At 38.4% G+C, this 19,197-nt stretch overlaps 1 protein-coding gene across 2 annotated transcripts in view; it reads right to left on the minus strand.

Moving 5' to 3' along the window:
- Positions 1-19,197, minus strand: part of myripa (myosin VIIA and Rab interacting protein a) — a 45,512-nt gene that overhangs the window by 18,840 nt on the left and 7,475 nt on the right. For both annotated transcript variants that reach the window (XM_062023793.1, XM_062023795.1), the window contains exons 4-9: positions 13,444-13,580; positions 9,781-9,861; positions 5,760-5,857; positions 1,017-1,097; positions 799-927; positions 571-709 (exon numbers count right to left, since the gene is read on the minus strand). In XM_062023793.1, coding sequence (XP_061879777.1) covers positions 571-709; positions 799-927; positions 1,017-1,097; positions 5,760-5,857; positions 9,781-9,861; positions 13,444-13,580 — 665 coding nt within the window. The remainder of the gene's footprint in view (positions 1-570; positions 710-798; positions 928-1,016; positions 1,098-5,759; positions 5,858-9,780; positions 9,862-13,443; positions 13,581-19,197) is intronic.

Genomic DNA, 19,197 nt, shown 5'->3' on the forward strand with positions numbered 1-19,197 from the left:
ATCAACTATGGAATGGACTTAGATCCACTATGGACTGGACTCTCACACTATTATGTCAGATCCACTATGGACTGGACTCTCACACTATTATGTTAGATCCACTATGGAATGGACTTAGATCCACTATGGACTGGACTCCTACACTATTATGTTAGATCCACTATGGACTGGACTCTCACACTATTATGTCAGACCTACTATGGACTGGACTCTCACACTATTATGTTAGATCCACTATGGACTGGACTATCACAATATTATGTTAGATCCACTATGGACTGGACTCTCACACTATTATGTTAGATCCACTATGGACTGAACTCTCACTATTATGTTAGATCCACTATGGACTGGACTCTCACACTATTATGTTAGATCCACTATGGACTGGACTCTCACACTATTATGTTAGATCCACTATGGACTGGACTCTCACTATTATGTTAGATCCACTATGGACTGGACTCTCACTATTATGTTAGATCCACTATGGACTGGACTCTCACTATTATGTTAGATCCACTATGGACTGGACTCTCACTATTATGTTAGATCCACTAGTTGATCTACCAGAGTTTTCCAAACGTTCGACACTTGTCCAAGTAGTCCCAGCTGCGCTGTCTTCTTCCTTATGTAACGCCTGAAGAGCATCTTGGACCAGACCTGCTGGGAGGTTGTCATCCACCAGTGAGAAGGCGGACTGGGACCTCTGCAAATAAGAGAGGATGCAACGGTTGACCACTAGAGGTCACTGGTAGTTACCACTCGGAGTGGATGTGTAAGGTGTGTTTTCGTCACCCAGAGGCCTTTGAGGTGTTTGAAGGTGCTGCCAGCCTGGTCGCCATGGTGATGGAGGTCGGGGTCGGGGTCGCGCTCAAGCTCGCACTTGTCCCTCGTGTCAGCCAAAGTCTTCCTCCCGGAGATGATCTACCACGCGGGAAAGGGCAGGATCACAACATCAGCCGGTGTTCTTAGGAAGTCAAGTACTCCAACAAGCAACCAATCATCCATCTTACTTTCTGCATGATGGTCTTGGCCAGTTCCTCGATGAGTTCTGCCCTGTGCTCACGCAGGTAGTGAGCTTCATTCTGATTCTCCTGATTGGATGCACACATTACACATAAGCACACACAAATAAGACGACTATCTGCCTAATACATGTTTTTGCTCAAAGGATTTGGGTTATTGAAACAGATTAGAAACGAACAAACATGAATTGACAAACAGCGGCATGTTAAGAGCAAAGTCGTAGTAGTTTTGTTTGTTTTCTCCAACGTGGTGCCGCTGTAGTGGCTGCTGGTTGCAGGAGCTCCATGCTCTCGTGTTTCCGTCTTTGTGTTTGTGACGTTTCCCTCTTGTTTGTTGCCACACCCGAGTCCACGTGGAGGAACTGCAGAGGAAACAGGGCCAGCGTTGATCTGGGTGGACCGCTCGTCTGTGCGTCGGTTGGGGACGTCTCTGCGCTGCTGACCTGTCTCCGCTCGGGATGGTCTCCTGCTGGCCCCACTATGGACTGGACTCTCACTATTATGTTAGATCCACTATGGACTGGACTCTCACACTATTATGTTAGATCCACTATGGACTGGACTCTCACTATTATGTTAGATCCACAATGGACTACACTCTCACACTAATTGTGCATTAAAAGATTACAGTTGGTACAAAATGCGGCTGCAAGGCTTTGACAAAAACAAGAAAGTTTGATCATATTACGCCTATACTGGCTCACTTGCACTGGCTTCCTGTGCACTTAAGATGCGACTTATGCACTATGGACTGGACTCTCACTATTATGTTAGATCCACAATGGACTACACTCTCACAATATTATGTTAGATCCACTGTGGACTGGACTCTCACACTATTATGTTAGATCCACTATGGACTGGACTCTCACACTATTATGTTAGATCCACTATGGACTGGACTCTCACAATATTATGTTAGATCCACTATGGACTGGACTCTCACTATTATGTTAGATCCACTATGAACTGGACTCTTACTGTTATGTTAGATCCACTATGGACTGGACTCTCACTATTATGTTAGACCCACTATGGACTGGACTCTCACACTATTATGTTAGACCCACTATGGACTGGACTCTCACACTATTATGTTAGATCCACTATGGACTGGACTATCACTATTATGTTAGATCCACTATGGACTGGACTCTCACACTATTATGTTAGATCCACTATGGACTGGACTATCACTATTATGTTAGATCCACTATGGACTGGACTCTCACACTATTAACTCGATCCACTATGGACTGGACTCTCACTATTATGTTAGATCCACTATGGACTGAACTTTCACTATTATGTTAGATCCACTATGGACTGGACTCTCACTATTATGTTAGATCCACTATGGGCTGGACTCTCACTATTATGTTAGATCCACTATGGACTAGACTCTCACAATATTATGTTAGATCCACTATGGACTGGACTCTCACACTATTATGTTAGATCCACTATGGACTGGACTCTCACTATTATGTTAGATCCACTATGGACTAGACTCTCACAATATTATGTTAGATCCACTATGGACTGGACTCTCACACTATTATGTTAGATCCACTATGGACTGGACTCTCACTATTATGTTAGATCCACTATGGACTGGACTATCACTATTATGTTAGATCCACTATGGACTGGACTCTCACACTATTAACTCGATCCACTATGGACTGGACTCTCACTATTATGTTAGATCCACTATGGACTGAACTTTCACTATTATGTTAGATCCACTATGGACTGGACTCTCACTATTATGTTAGATCCACTATGGGCTGGACTCTCACTATTATGTTAGATCCACTATGGACTAGACTCTCACAATATTATGTTAGATCCACTATGGACTGGACTCTCACACTATTATGTTAGATCCACTATGGACTGGACTCTCACTATTATGTTAGATCCACTATGGACTGGACTCTCACTGTTATGTTAGATCCACTATGAACTGGACTCTCACTGTTATGTTAGATCCACTATGGGCTGGACTCTCACTATTATGTTAGATCCACTATGGACTAGACTCTCACAATATTATTTTAGATCCACTATGGACTGGACTCTCACACTATTATGTTAGATCCACTATGGACTGGACTCTCACTATTATGTTAGATCCACTATGGACTGGACTCTCACACTATTATGTTAGATCCACTATGGACTAGACTCTCACACTATTATGTTAGATCCACTATGGACTGGACTCTCACTATTATGTTAGATCCACTATGAACTGGACTATCACTATTATGTTAGATCCACTATGGACTGGACTCTCACACTATTAACTCGATCCACTATGGACTGGACTCTCACTATTATGTTAGATCCACTATGGACTGAACTTTCACTATTATGTTAGATCCACTATGGACTGGACTCTCACTATTATGTTAGATCCACTATGGACGTGACTCTTACAATTTTATGCTAGATCCACTATGGACTGGTCTCTCACTATTATGTTAGATCCACTATGGACTGGACTTTCACTATTATGTTAGATCCACTATGAACTGGACTCTCACTATTATGTTAGATCCACTATGGACTGGACTCTCACAATATTATGCTAGATCCACTATGGACTGGACTCTCACAATTTTATGTTAGATCCACTATGGACTGGACTCTCACAATTTTATGTTAGATCCACTATGGACTGGACTCTCACAATTTTATGTTAGATCCACTATGGACTGGACTCTCACACTATTATGTTAGATCCACTATGGACTGGACTCTCACAATTTTATGTTAGATCCACTATGGACTGGACTCTCACAATATTATGCTAGATCCACTATGGACTGGACTCTCACAATTTTATGTTAGATCTACTATGGACTGGACTCTCACAATTTTATGTTAGATCCACTATGGACTGGACTCTACCACTATTATGTTAGATCCACTATGGACTGGACTCTCACAATTTTATGTTAGATCCACTATGGACTGGACTCTCACAATATTATGCTAGATCCACTATGGACTGGACTCTCACAATTTTATGTTAGATCCACTATGGACTGGACTCTCACAATTTTATGTTAGATCCACTATGGACTGGACTCTCACTATTATGTTAGATCCACTATGGACTGGACTCTCACTATTATGTTAGATCCACTATGGACTAGACTCTCACACTATTATGTTAGATCCACTATGGACTGGGCTCTCACACTATTATGTTAGATCCACTATGGACTGGACTCTCACAATATTATGCTAGATCCACTCGACGTCCATTGCACCGGTCGCCCAGGGGGGTCCCCACATCTGCGGTCCCCTCCAAGGCTTCTCATTGTCACATTGGGTCGAGTTTTTCCTTGCCCTGATGTGGGATCTGAGCCGAGGATGTCATTGTGGCTTATGCAGCCCTTTGAGACACTCGTGATTTAGAGCTATATAAGTAAAGTCTGATTGATTGATGTTTAGTCTAATGTTTAGTTTATGCTTAATCTTGTTTTAATCTTGTTTTAATATCGCACATTGGAGTATGGGAGAAACGCATTTCAGTCTGCTGTGTAATGTACTGTTGCGTGGTCTGATTGACAATAAAGTTGACTTGACTTGACCTGGGGATAGGTTGATTGGCAACACTAAATTGACCCTAGTGTGCGAACAGATCTGTTACTGGATCAAGGACTTTCTAACGGACCGCCCTCAGAGAGTGAAGGTCGGACACCATCTTTCCTCAACTTTCCAAAGGGCTGTGTTTTGAGCCCCTTGCTCTTCAGTCTTTACACCTATGACTGTATTCCCTTCCATCCGAGCAATTCCATCATCAAGTTTGCGGATGATACTACAGTGGTGGGGCTCATCCAGAAGGGGACGAGACTGACTATAGAGAAGAGGTGAAGGCACTGTCAGACCACTATGCCAAAAACAACCTCATTCTCAACCCCAAAAAGACCAAGGAGCTGATTGTTGATTTCAGGAAAAAAAAAAAATCAAGAGCCCATCCAGCCCATCCACATCATGGGAGAGTGCAAGTTCCTGGGCATGAACATCTCAAGCAACATGACCTGGAAAAGCAACACCACTGCACTCCAGAAAAAAGGTCAGCTAAGACTGTATTTTCTGAGAAGGCTGAGGAAAATAGATCTGGCTGATAACCTGCTCCTGTCCTTCTATCGCTGCTCCGTTGAGTCAATACTGACCTACGGCATCTCCGTGTGGTTTTCTAGCTGCACGGTGGCAGAGAGAAAGAAACTACAAGGGGTCATAAAGAGGATCACTGCATGTCCTCTTACATCTCTAGAGGACCTGTATAAGAGACACTGCAAACAGCATCCTCAGGGACTCATCCCACCCAGGTCACCACTGGCTTGAACTCTTGCCCTCAGGGAGGCGCTATAAGACCATCAAAGCAAGGACAAACAGTCTGTCTATCTGTGTTGGCCCCGCGATGAGGTGGCCACTTGTCCAGGGTGTACCCCGTCCGAGAGAGACTCCAGGACCCTCCGCGACCCCAAAAGGGACAAGCGGTAGAAAATGGATGGACGGATATCAAGATGGTGCCGTGGATGGCCGCTACGGTACTGCGCTCTCTCGTCGTTGCTGCCTTTTTCTTTGTTTCTTGCGTTGTACAAAAAGAGCACCGTACCAAGTCACATCCCTTGTGTGTTACATACTTGGCCAAAGAAAATGATTGTGATTGTGAGTATGAAAGCACTGAGAAAGAGGAGTAACAAACACCTGAGTGGCAGTGTCAAACTCAGCGTTGCAAATGGCCTCATCTATGGCCTCCTCTGCCACCCGAAGAGCCACGGTGAGTGACTCGGCCATGCTGTGCTCTGAACACAGAGACAAACAACAAAAAGAAAACATGTATTTTCAATGAAATCTACTTCTACTACACATGTGCGACAAGGAGTGCTGTGGACTGACATGTTGCAGTAAACTGTAAGTAGAGTGTTGGTTGGTCTAGTCTAGTCTTGAACTAATTAACCAATGAGCAGTGGTTTGCCTGCAGTTAGTAAAGTATACATTTAGTGACAAAACTGGCTGATTAGTGTAGCAATTTGTCAGGTTAGTGTAGAAAGAGCTGGCAGGTCAGTACAAAGACTTAGCAGTTTAGTGTAGTGAACTGGCATTTTGGAGTAGGTAGGTCAGTGCATAGAAGTGGCAGCTCATTGTCAATTCATGGGTTATTACTGTCAGGTGACATGTTAGTCCAGAGTACTACTGGCAGGTTAGGGCAGTGACCGGGTCAAGTTATTCAGGAGAACTAGTAGATCAGTACAAAGAATCCTCAGCTAAAAGCAATGAACTGACAGTTTGTAATAAATCGATCATTGAATGAGTTTAACTAGCAGGTTAATGCAGTAACCTGGCAGGTACTGCAAGTACAAGTAATCAACCGTTTTGTGCAGTAAATTATGTGCATGTATGTATACCTGTATATTAGACCTGCTCAGTGGCCTTGTGGTTACAGTAAGTACAAATAATAGACGGTTATGAACTGCATGTAAGTACAAATAATAGACGGTTATGAACTGCATGTAAGTACAAATAATAGACGGTTATGAACTGCATGTAAGTACAAATAATAGACGGTTATGAACTGCATGTAAGTACAAATAATAGACGGTTATGAACTGCATGTAAGTACAAATAATAGACGGTTATGAACTGCATGTAAGTACAAATAATAGACGGTTATGAACTGCATGTAAGTACAAATAATAGACGGTTATGAACTGCATGTAAGTACAAATAATAGACGGTTATGAACTGCATGTAAGTACAAATAATAGACAGTTATGAACTGCATGTAAGTACAAATAATAGACGGTTATGAACTACATGTAATTACAAATAATAGACGGTTATGAACTACATGTAATTACAAATAATAGACAGTTATGAACTGCATGTAAGTACAAATAATAGACGGTTATGAACTGCATGTAAGTACAAATAATAGACGGTTATGAACTGCATGTAAGTACAAATAATAGACAGTTATGAACTGCATGTAAGTACAAATAATAGACGGTTATGAACTGCATGTAAGTACAAATAATAGACGGTTATGAACTGCATGTAAGTACAAATAATAGACGGTTATGAACTGCATGTAAGTACAAATAATAGACAGTTATGAACTGCATGTAAGTACAAATAATAGACGGTTATGAACTGCATGTAAGTACAAATAATAGACGGTTATGAACTGCATGTAAGTACAAATAATAGACGGTTATGAACTACATGTAATTACAAATAATAGACGGTTATGAACTGCATGTAAGTACAAATAATAGACGGTTATGAACTGCATGTAAGTACAAATAATAGACGGTTATGAACTGCATGTAAGTACAAATAATAGACAGTTATGAACTGCATGTAAGTACAAATAATAGACGGTTATGAACTGCATGTAAGTACAAATAATAGACGGTTAATAACTGCATGTAAGTACAAATAATAGACGGTTATGAACTGCATGTAATTACAAATAATAGACAGTTATGAAGTGCATGTAAGTACAAATAATAGACGGTTATGAACTGCATGTAAGTACAAATAATAGACAGTTATGAACTGCATGTAAGTACAAATAATAGACGGTTATGAACTGCATGTAAGTACAAATAATAGACGGTTATGAACTGCATGTAAGTACAAATAATAGACGGTTACGAACTGCATGTAAGTACAAATAATAGACGGTTATGAACTGCATGTAAGTACAAATAATAGACGGTTATGAACTGCATGTAAGTACAAATAATAGACGGTTATGAACTGCATGTAATTACAAATAATAGACGGTTATGAACTGCATGTAAGTACAAATAATAGACGGTTATGAACTGCATGTAAGTACAAATAATAGACGGTTATGAACTGCATGTAAGTACAAATAATAGACGGTTATGAACTGCATGTAAGTACAAATACTAGACAGTTATGAACTGCATGTAAGTACAAATAATAGACAGTTATGAACTGCATGTAAGTACAAATAATAGACGGTTAATAACTGCATGTAAGTACAAATAATAGACGGTTATGAACTGCATGTAAGAACAAATAATAGACGGTTAATAACTGCATGTAAGTACAAATAATAGACGGTTATGAACTGAATGTAAGTACAAATAATAGACAGTTATGAACTGCATGTAAGTACAAATAATAGACAGTTATGAACTGCATGTAAGTACAAATAATAGACGGTTAATAACTGCATGTAAGTACAAATAATAGACGGTTATGAACTGCATGTAAGAACAAATAATAGACGGTTAATAACTGCATGTAAGTACAAATAATAGACGGTTATGAACTGAATGTAAGTACAAATAATAGACAGTTATGAACTGCATGTAAGTACAAATAATAGACGGTTATGAACTGCATGTAAGTACAAATAATAGACGGTTATGAACTGCATGTAAGTACAAATAATAGACGGTTACGAACTGCATGTAAGTACAAATAATAGACGGTTATGAACTGCATGTAAGTACAAATAATAGACGGTTATGAACTGCATGTAAGTACAAATAATAGACGGTTATGAACTGCATGTAATTACAAATAATAGACGGTTATGAACTGCATGTAAGTACAAATAATAGACGGTTATGAACTGCATGTAAGTACAAATAATAGACGGTTATGAACTGCATGTAAGTACAAATAATAGACGGTTATGAACTGCATGTAAGTACAAATACTAGACAGTTATGAACTGCATGTAAGTACAAATAATAGACAGTTATGAACTGCATGTAAGTACAAATAATAGACGGTTAATAACTGCATGTAAGTACAAATAATAGACGGTTATGAACTGCATGTAAGAACAAATAATAGACGGTTAATAACTGCATGTAAGTACAAATAATAGACGGTTATGAACTGAATGTAAGTACAAATAATAGACAGTTATGAACTGCATGTAAGTACAAATAATAGACAGTTATGAACTGCATGTAAGTACAAATAATAGACGGTTAATAACTGCATGTAAGTACAAATAATAGACGGTTATGAACTGCATGTAAGAACAAATAATAGACGGTTAATAACTGCATGTAAGTACAAATAATAGACGGTTATGAACTGAATGTAAGTACAAATAATAGACAGTTATGAACTGCATGTAAGTACAAATAATAGACGGTTATGAACTGCATGTAAGTACAAATAATAGACGGTTATGAACTGCATGTAAGTACAAATAATAGACGGTTACGAACTGCATGTAAGTACAAATAATAGACGGTTATGAACTGCATGTAAGTACAAATAATAGACGGTTATGAACTGCATGTAAGTACAAATAATAGACGGTTATGAACTGCATGTAATTACAAATAATAGACGGTTATGAACTGCATGTAAGTACAAATAATAGACGGTTATGAACTGCATGTAAGTACAAATAATAGACGGTTATGAACTGCATGTAAGTACAAATAATAGACTGTTATGAACTGCATGTAAGTACAAAAAATAGACAGTTATGAACTGCATGTAAGTACAAATAATAGGCAGTTATGAACTGCATGTAAGTACAAATAATAGACAGTTATGCGCAATGAACTGCAGGTAAATACAATTACAGTCTACAATCTACAGTTATGTGTAGTGAACGGGCAGGTAAGGATCAACAGGTTAGTGCAGTCAACTGTTGGTATTGCCGTATACTGTAGTGTCGCATGTTTTGAATTTCCAGGTTTTTTTTTTTTTTGAACACCTTCAGTTTGTCTGTAGAAAGTGGCGTCGCTGCCACAGACGCTCCCTTCATTGCAGATGCTGTCCTCGTAGGTGCTGCCCTCTGCAAGACACACACACAAATATCAACTCATATTCTACGGTCGACAAGCAGTACTAGATGCCGGGTTGAGTATACACTGTATGTCACATTTGACTTGTTCTTCTCTCTTGTATCATGACTTTTCCTGAGGCCTGGAGGACTGAGCTGAAGCCTCAGGGGGGGGAAGGGAGGGGTCAGAAGAGAGAACACGCCGGGTCCTAAGCAGACAGCCTCCCCTTGCAACGGAGCTTTTGAGTTCTTTCCACGTCATGTCGATATTCACGCAACAATGCGGCTGTTTGTGGTTACGTAAGTGCATTAGCGCGGCCGGGCCTCGTGTGTGGTATTACCGGCCGCATGATCACCACGAGTCACTTCCAATCACGTTCTGGTGGGCCCAAAGAAGACCTCCAACAAAGCCAATCTGTAACAAATACTGTACAGTATTGATACATATGGAGGTGTGAGATGACTTGCAGGTATACAAATAATAGTAAGTAGTCATGTATGTGGGCTAGATCTGTTGAAAGAGCTATATTGGACCAAAAATACAAAAAACTAATTTGTCTGGAGCCGCAAAAAATGAAAAGCCGTATATAAGTCTTATAACGAAGGTGTGTCTATAGCTATAATAGCCTACTATCAAAATGACTATGTGTCTCAGGCTGAAGCAAATCTTTGTTGACAGAAATGTTGAAATTTAATATTTATTCTACACATTTTTACAACATTAGGCTACTCAGAGGGTGAGATAACTCCTGGAAATGACTGGCTTGTAATGGCCAAAGGCATAGATGTGTGTGTCAAAGTTAAAGTTTTAATAGATTTATTACAATCTTTGGCAAGCTAGGTAATGTTTGCTGTGGTCTGGAACAACGTGGCACACAAACAACTATCAGAAATGCAGCCAATATTACATACAGATAATGTGTCATGAGACATGCAAAACTACATGATACACAAAGAGGGTACAAGTAAAGGATATTAAATTAGCTCATATATAGCTACAAATGAGGCATAATGATGCAATATGTATATACAGCCTAAATAGCATGTTAGCATTGATTAGCTCGCACTGACCAAATATGCCTGATTAGCACTCCGACAAGTCAATAAACGTCAACAAAGCGCGCCTTTGTGCATTCACGCACAGTATAAAAGGTTTGGTGGACAAAATGAGAGAAAGAAGGAGTGGAAGATTTTACATGTAAATAAACTGCTGCGTCACGGGTCCACACTATGGTGAGTTCAAGAACCGCCGTAATTAGTAGGACAAAACGATGTTCACCAAATGCTCTCATCAGTGAAGCATACACACCAACATATTACGGCCCCGGTCTATGAACAAGACATCATTACACCTAAGACAATGGGCGCATACACCCAGAATAATTGTTTCTAAGTTATCTCAAAAACTTTGTGTTACATTGAGGGCCCAATGAGAAGACAGAAGCTGTCTTTGAAACCTACCAAGAGTAAGGCTCGTAAAACTCCACTGTGTAGGGGGTAAGCAGCATGGAGATGTTCTCTTTTCTTTCATGTATGGTAATCAACAGAAAGATATTGTTCTAACCCAGGGGTCACCAACCTTTTTGAAAGCAAGAGCTACTTCTTGGGTAGTGATTAATGCGAAGGGCTCCCAGTTTGATACACACTTAAATAAATTGCCAGAAATAGCCAATTTGCTCAATTTACCTTTAACTTTATGTTATTATTAATAATTAATGATATTTACACTTAATTGAACGGTTTAAAAGAGGAGAAAACACAAAAAAAATCACAATTAAATTTGAAACAGTTTATCTTCAATTTCGACTCTTTAAAATTCAAAATTCAACCGAAAAAAAGAAGAGAAAAACAAACAAAAAAATGTATGGAACATCATTAGTAATTTTTCCTGATTAAGATTAATTTTAGAATTTTGATGACATGTTTTAAATAGGTTAAAATCCAATCTGCACTTTGTTAGAATATATAACAAATTGGACCAAGCTATATTTATTCTACAAATCATTATTTCTTCTAGATTTTCCAGAACAAAAAATTTAAAAGAAATTCAAAAGACTTTGAAATAAGATTTAAATTTGATTCTACAGATTTTCTAGATTTGCCAGAATAATTTTTTTGAATTTTAATCATAATAAGTTTGAAGAAATATTTCACAAATATTCTTCGTCGAAAAAACAGAAGCTAAAATGAAGAATTAAATTAAAATGTATTTATTATTCTTTACAATAAAAAAATAAATGTACTTGAACATTGATTTAAATTGTCAGGAAAGAAGAGGAAGGAATTTAAAAGGTAAAAAGGTATATGTGTTTAAAAATCCTAAAATCATTTTTATTAAGGTTGTATTTTTTCTCTAAAATTGTCTTTCTGAAAGTTATAAGAAGCAAAGTAAAAAAAATAATGAATTTATTTAAACAAGTGAAGACCAAGTCTTTAAAATATTTTCTTGGATTTTCAAATTCTATTTGAGTTTTGTCTTTCTTAGAATTAAAAATGTCGGGCAAAGCGAGACCAGCTTGCTGGTAAATAAATACAATTTAAAAAATAGAGGCAGCTCACTGGTAAGTGCTGCTATTTGAGCTATTTTTAGAACAGGCCAGCGGGCTACTCATCTGGTCCTTACGGGCTACCTGGTGCCCGCGGGCACCACGTTGGTGACCCCTGTTCTAACCCAAGGACTTCAAAGCGGAGAGAAGGCAGGATCTGCCCAATTTCCAGACGACCTCTTTTTGAACTGTTTTACGAACTCTTTTTTTGAACTGACCTTTTCTGTGAACTGTTTACGACCTTTTCTTTTGAACTGTTCTGTAACCAAAGGCAACGCTGTTTACGACCCACTTCCCTCTGGAATCAGCTGTGGTCATGTGGTTGGGAAAGGCAAATAAAGGAGGAGTTGTACAATCTTTCGCCAGAGCGTGCTGGAGATTGTGTAAGGGTACAGTGTCCCGGCGTCTCTCCTCAATTGAGTCCAAATTGAGTTCTGTCTCTGTTTGATTCTTTGCTTCTTGTCTCGTTTAATAGATGTCATCAGTGTTTGAACCTGACTATTCTTGTTTTGAACAATCTAAAATACTTAACCTCTTAAGGCCCGAGCTGTTTGTTTACATGCTTTTTTTAAATTTCTCTTTACTATTTTGCCTTATTGGACCCTAATTAGAATAAAGACTAGGAATCATCTTTTTATATGATGTACTTAGTCCATAAGTACACAAACGTGTACTTCATGTTTAGTGACATGCTAATTCTTATTTTTACACTTTTTTTTTTCCAAATTCCATTGTATGTTGTACTCTTCTGACACCACCAGATGGCAGTATAAGTGTCCACATAAGTGGCCATAAGACCCCAATTAAGTAGTGTACACAATTTTGGAAATAAAAGCTAAAAGGTGCTGTCCACGCATGTGGCCACTAAGCCTTTAGAGGTTTAAAGGTAGCTGGAATCAAAGTTCCACTGTAATGGAACGCCACAGAATGGTAGGTGCGGGGGTGGGGGGCAAACGATGAACAAACAATCAGAAGTCTGGCCGCGTTTCCAGTAATCTGTTGAAATGATGTGAGTTTATTCCCGCCCACAGCCCATCCCCCGCCATACCTGTGAGCTCAGAAAGCACGCTGTGCTCTGCCAGGTGTCTCCTGTAAATTGTCTTCAGCACTTTGGCGCTGCCGAACCTCTTAAAGCGCACCTTGACGTGGGCGTAGAACCACTCCAGCGATTGCTTCTTCAACAGCCTGCAAAGGTAGACCAGCGTTGTCTCACCATTCTTAAACAGGTATATACACAACAAAGGAAAAGACCGGTCAAATAATTTACACTTTCTTTTTTTTTTTTTTAACACAAGATAAATACAGTAGACCAGGGGTCACCAACGCGGTGCCCGCGGGCACCAGGTAGCCCGTAAGGACCAGATGAGTAGCCCGCCGGCCTGTTCTAAAAATAGCTCAAATAGCAGCACTCACCAGTGAGCTGCCTCTTTTTTTAAAATTTTATTTATTTACCAGCAAGCTGGTCTCGCTTTGCCCGACATTTTTAATTCTAAGAGAGACAAAACTCAAATAGAATTTGAAAATCCAAGAAAATATTTTAAAGACTTGGTCTTCACTTGTTTAAATAAATTCATTATTTTTTTTACTTTGCTTCTTATAACTTTCAGAAAGACAATTTTAGAGAAAAAATACAACTTTAAAAATGATTTTAGGATTTTTAAACACATATACCTTTTTACCTTTTAAATTCCTTCCTCTTCTTTCCTGACAATTTAAATCAATGTTCAAGTAAATTTTTTTTTTTTTATTGTAAAGAATAATAAATACATTTTAATTTAATTCTTCATTTTAGCTTCTGTTTTTTCGACGAAGAATATTTGTGAAATATTTCTTCAAACTTATTATGATTAAAATTCAAAAAATTATTCTGGCAAATCTAGAAAATCTGTAGAATCAAATTTAAATCTTATTTCAAAGTCTTTTGAATTTCTTTTAAAATTTTTGTTCTGGAAAATCTAGAAGAAATAATGATTTGTCTTTGTTAGAAATATAGCTTGGTCCAATTTGTTATATATTCTAACAAAATGTGAATTGGATTTTAACCTATTTAACCTCATCAAAATTCTAAAATTAATCTTAATCAGGAAAAATTACTAATGATCTTCCATAAATTCTTTTTTTAAGTTTTTCTCTTCTTTTTTTCGGTTGAATTTTGAATTTTAAAGAGTCGAAATTGAAGATAAACTGTTTCAAAATTTAATTGTAATTTTTTTCGTGTTTTCTCCTCTTTTAAACCGTTCAATTAAGTGTAAATATCATTAATTATTAATAATAACATAGAGTTAAAGGTAAATTGAGCAAATTGGCTATTTCTGGCAATTTGTTTAAGTGTGTATCAAACTGGTAGCCCTTCGCATTAATCACTACCCAAGAAGTAGCTCTTGGTTTCAAAAAGGTTGGTGACCCCTGCAGTAGACGCATCAACAATGAATGCTTATGCAAAACAATTATTCATCCAACAGCATGCTTGTTATGGGCCTGCTGCAATGCAAGCAGCCCATATTGTTATCTCTTACACTTAATACGGGACGAACCGGCCAACGAACCCTCACATATGCTATACCGTCGGAAAGGGGCTGCTCGCGCCGATGGCGGCACGTTAAATTGGGACCATCTTGTGTTACCATTGCAACGCTATTCACGAATAAACGATAAAAACGGGCCACTAGAATGGGTACGCACCTTTTATAGAGCCGAATATTTCCAGCCAAGATTACCTCCTTTTGTAGCTCAGCCGTTCTTTCACGTAGCTCGGCGCTTAACGTCTCATTTTGTTCACACACTTGTCTACTTTAACCCTGGCTAGAAAGTTTTGACGTCCGATGTTCGGTTTTGGCTGGAGGGCCGTCGGAGTGAGGCGAGCGCCATCGGCCTTCCACCGTTAAAGTGGCTTCTGGTGGGCATCAAAGCGCGTGTGTGTGAGTGAATGTGAACAGCGGCAATCACAAATTACAAAATAAATTTAAAAAAACATCAATGTCGTGCGTGCAATACAACTGTGCTGCTTTTATTTTGAAAAGTGTTATTTATGGGCGTATATCCGTTAACCTGTGAGTGAAGGTGCACAGTGACAAGTGATGCCCGGTTACCCCCGAGACGCTAAAAAGAGAAAAGTTGATGAGGAATGGCGTGTTTCCAACAAGACATGGACTGCTAAGTATTTCTTTACAGAAAATAAAGGTATAGCCGTGCGCTTAATTTGTGGTACACAGGTTGCTGTGTTTAAAGAATATCATTTGAATCGCCACTACATGACGAAGCATGAGGAAAAATACTGGAATCTGTCCGATGAAGCGCGCGCAAGGGAGGCTGATGCGTTGATGGTAAAACTGCAAACCCAACAAGGACTTTTTGCCAAATTTCACACTCCTAAGATGCAGCCGTCAGGACGAGTTTCGTCATTTCTCACAAAATCGCCAGAAAAAGTAAGGCGTTTTCTGACGGAGAGTTTATTAAGGAGTGCTTATTGGACTCTGTAGCGCTGATATGCCCGGAGAAGAGGGGCGCATTTGAGAACGTGTCACTCTCCCGACGCACTGTAGCGAGGCGGGTTGAGACCATCGCTGGAAACTTGGAGCTTCAGCTGAAGAACAGAACGGCCGACTTTGACTGTTTTTCGCTGGCTTTGGATGAGTAGCGCGGCATACGGTATTTATGGCATATCCAATGTAAATTAACACCACGTTAGCACATTTTGAAAAGTGGAGCCTTAGGCTATGTCTACACTAAGCCGGATAACCCCCTTAAACAAATAATTATTTAGCCTAAGCCCCGTTTCAGCCACACTAAACCAGCGTTTAAATTCCCCCTCCTTGGATAATTCTTTTACACAGGTAAGTACGCTGTGTTTTCTTGAATCTCCGGCTCTTAGCTTTGTATGGACTCATCGATCGTTTACAAACTGAGTTCTGAGAGGAAGTGACGCCAGAAAGACTGCGCCCCACACAGGAAGTGAGGTCAGAAAGAACGCGCCACAGCCAGCTTTATAACAACCCGTTCGGTAACTCGGCAGCAACCACTAGAAATATGGAGGCGAGTCATCCAGGCATGCCCGTGTTTCTCCTTCTTCTACAAGTGGAAATCACACATGAATACCTTAAGAGAAGAAAACGGGCGATTGCAGCTATTTGGGATACAACACACGGTTTTGGATAAGGCCTGGAAGAACGGCAGCCTGGTGGGATATGTTTGTCAACGAGTGTGTAGAACCACCGCTGACCTGGACATTGGAAAGTTCTCTTGACGTTCCTCTGAGCTAAATACTTTGTCCATTTGAGGAAGGGGAGACAATGAGATTGCGGGCTCTCGTGGACAAGGGAAGACTACGAAAAATAGGGAATTAATTTGAACTGGCAAAGCAGACTGACAAAGAATACACTTCCAGGTCAGAGGTGACTATGCCGCGCGCATTTTTTCCGCGTATGCGTACTAGGTCGCGTTGCGCCGGAGGGGTGAGGGGTTCTTAAACGCTGGCATTGTTGTGTGTGGACACGGATAATGTTAGGTGGGATTTACCCTGGATTACCTTTGTGTAGAAGGGGCCTTACTTTTGAGCACTTTCTAGCATGCATGCTTACTTTGTTGGCATGGAAAATTACAACATTTACCAAAAGCTACGAATACACTCGTTTACCGGCCAAGTGCTTGCGCCGGGTCTGTAACTGGGCGTGACAGCATGTGCAACAAAGGTATTTAAATATGGTATGGTTTGATTTTTCATAAATTGGAACCCGATAGTACAAATTGAATTCGGTCCCGTGCCAATAAAATGATCCAGTTTGGTACCCATCCCTTCTCTCATATGATGATGATGACGATAATGATAGTAATAATAATAATAATAATAATGATGATAATGATAATAATAAAACAATTATAATAAAAAATTATAACAATAATAATACTAATAATATAATAATAATAATAAAACAATTATAATAAAAATTATATAAATAATACTAATAATGTAATAATAATAATAAAACAATTATAATAAAAAATTACAACAATAATAATACTAATATAATAATAATGTTAATTACATAGTTATAATAAATGAATACAAATAATAACAGTTATAATAAATAATTAATATTAATGAAAATAATAATAATAATAATAATAATAAAACAGGTATAATAAAAAATTATAACAAATAATAATACTAATATAATAATAATAATAAAACAATTATAATAAAAAATAATACTAATAATATAATAATATAATAATAATGTTAACATAGTAATAATAAATAAATACAAATAATAATAAAAACACAGTTATAATAAATAAATAATATTAATAATAATAATAATAATAATGATAATAACAATAATGAAGTGCTAACACTACAGTTTCTGGATGAATTGCTGTACCCCCTGAGCCACTTTAGCCCGTATAGCGAGGTTGAGGTTGGTACGTATTGATAACAGAAATACTTTTCTAAATACATTTTAAAAACTTGCCCAAGTAATTTGCAGTTGATTAAAAAATTTTCAAAAAAAACTATAAAAATGTTACTAAAAAAATTATTTCCAATGATTATTTTCTTAAAAGTCCGGATTGTTGGCGACGTCAGGCTGTTACCACAATAAATGACGTCTGTAGACCAGTGTTTTTACCCACTGTGCCGCGGCACACTACCGTGAGATACAGTCTGGTGTGCCGTGGGAGATGATCTCATTTCACCTATTTGGGGTAAAAATATTTTTTGCAAACCAGTAATTATAGTCTGTAAATATTGTGCCGTTGTTGAGTGTCGGTGCTGTCTAGAGCTCGGCAGAGTAACCGTGTAATACTCTTCCATATCAGTAGGTGGCAGCAGGTAGTTAATTGCGCTGTAGATGTCGGAAACATGGTTTGTTTTGATCCCAATATGCAGACCACAGCGGGAGGCAGCAAGCAGGTAAAAAGGTATCTAATGCTAAAACCAAAAATAAACAAAAGGTGAGTGCCCCTAAGAAAAGGCATTGAAGCTTAGGGAAGGCTATGCAGAACGAAACTAAAACTGAACTGGCTGCAAAGTAAACAAAAACGGAATGCTGGACGACAGCAAAGACTTACTGTGGAGCAAAGACGGCGTCCACAAAGTACATCCGAACATGACATGACAATCAACAATGTCCCCACAAAGAAGGATAAAAACAACTGAAATATTCTTGATTGCTAAAACAAAGTAGATGCGGGAAATATCGCTCAAAGGAAGACATGAAACTGCTATAGGAAAATACCAAAAAAAGAGAAAAAGCCACTAAAATAGGAGCGCAAGACAAGAAGTAAAAGACTACACACAGGAAAACAGCAAAAAAAGTCCAAATAAGGCAGGGTGTGATGTGACAGGTGGTGACAGTACACCTACTTTGAGACAAGAGCTATAGTGATGCATGCTTGGTTATGCTTTAAAGTCATATCCAACAATTGCGACAACAACTTTTTACTAGGGATGTCCGATAATGGCTTTTTGCCGATATCCGATATTCCGATATTGTCCAACTCTTTAATTACCGATACCGATATCAACCGATACCGATATCAACCGATATATGCAGTCGTGGAATTAACACATTATGCCTAATTTGGACAACCAGGTATGGTGAAGATTAGGTACTTTTTAAAAAAAATTAGTAAAATAAGATAAATAAATTAAAAACATTTTCTTGAATAAAAAACAAAGTACAACAATATAAAAATAGTTACATAGAAACTAGTAATGAATGAAAATGAGTCAAATGAAGTGTTAAAGGTTAGTACTATTAGTGGAGCAGCAGCACGCACAATCATGTGTGCTTACGGACTGTAT

This window comes from Entelurus aequoreus, linkage group LG16, assembly GCF_033978785.1.
Source record: "Entelurus aequoreus isolate RoL-2023_Sb linkage group LG16, RoL_Eaeq_v1.1, whole genome shotgun sequence".
Classification (NCBI taxonomy): domain Eukaryota; kingdom Metazoa; phylum Chordata; class Actinopteri; order Syngnathiformes; family Syngnathidae; genus Entelurus; species Entelurus aequoreus.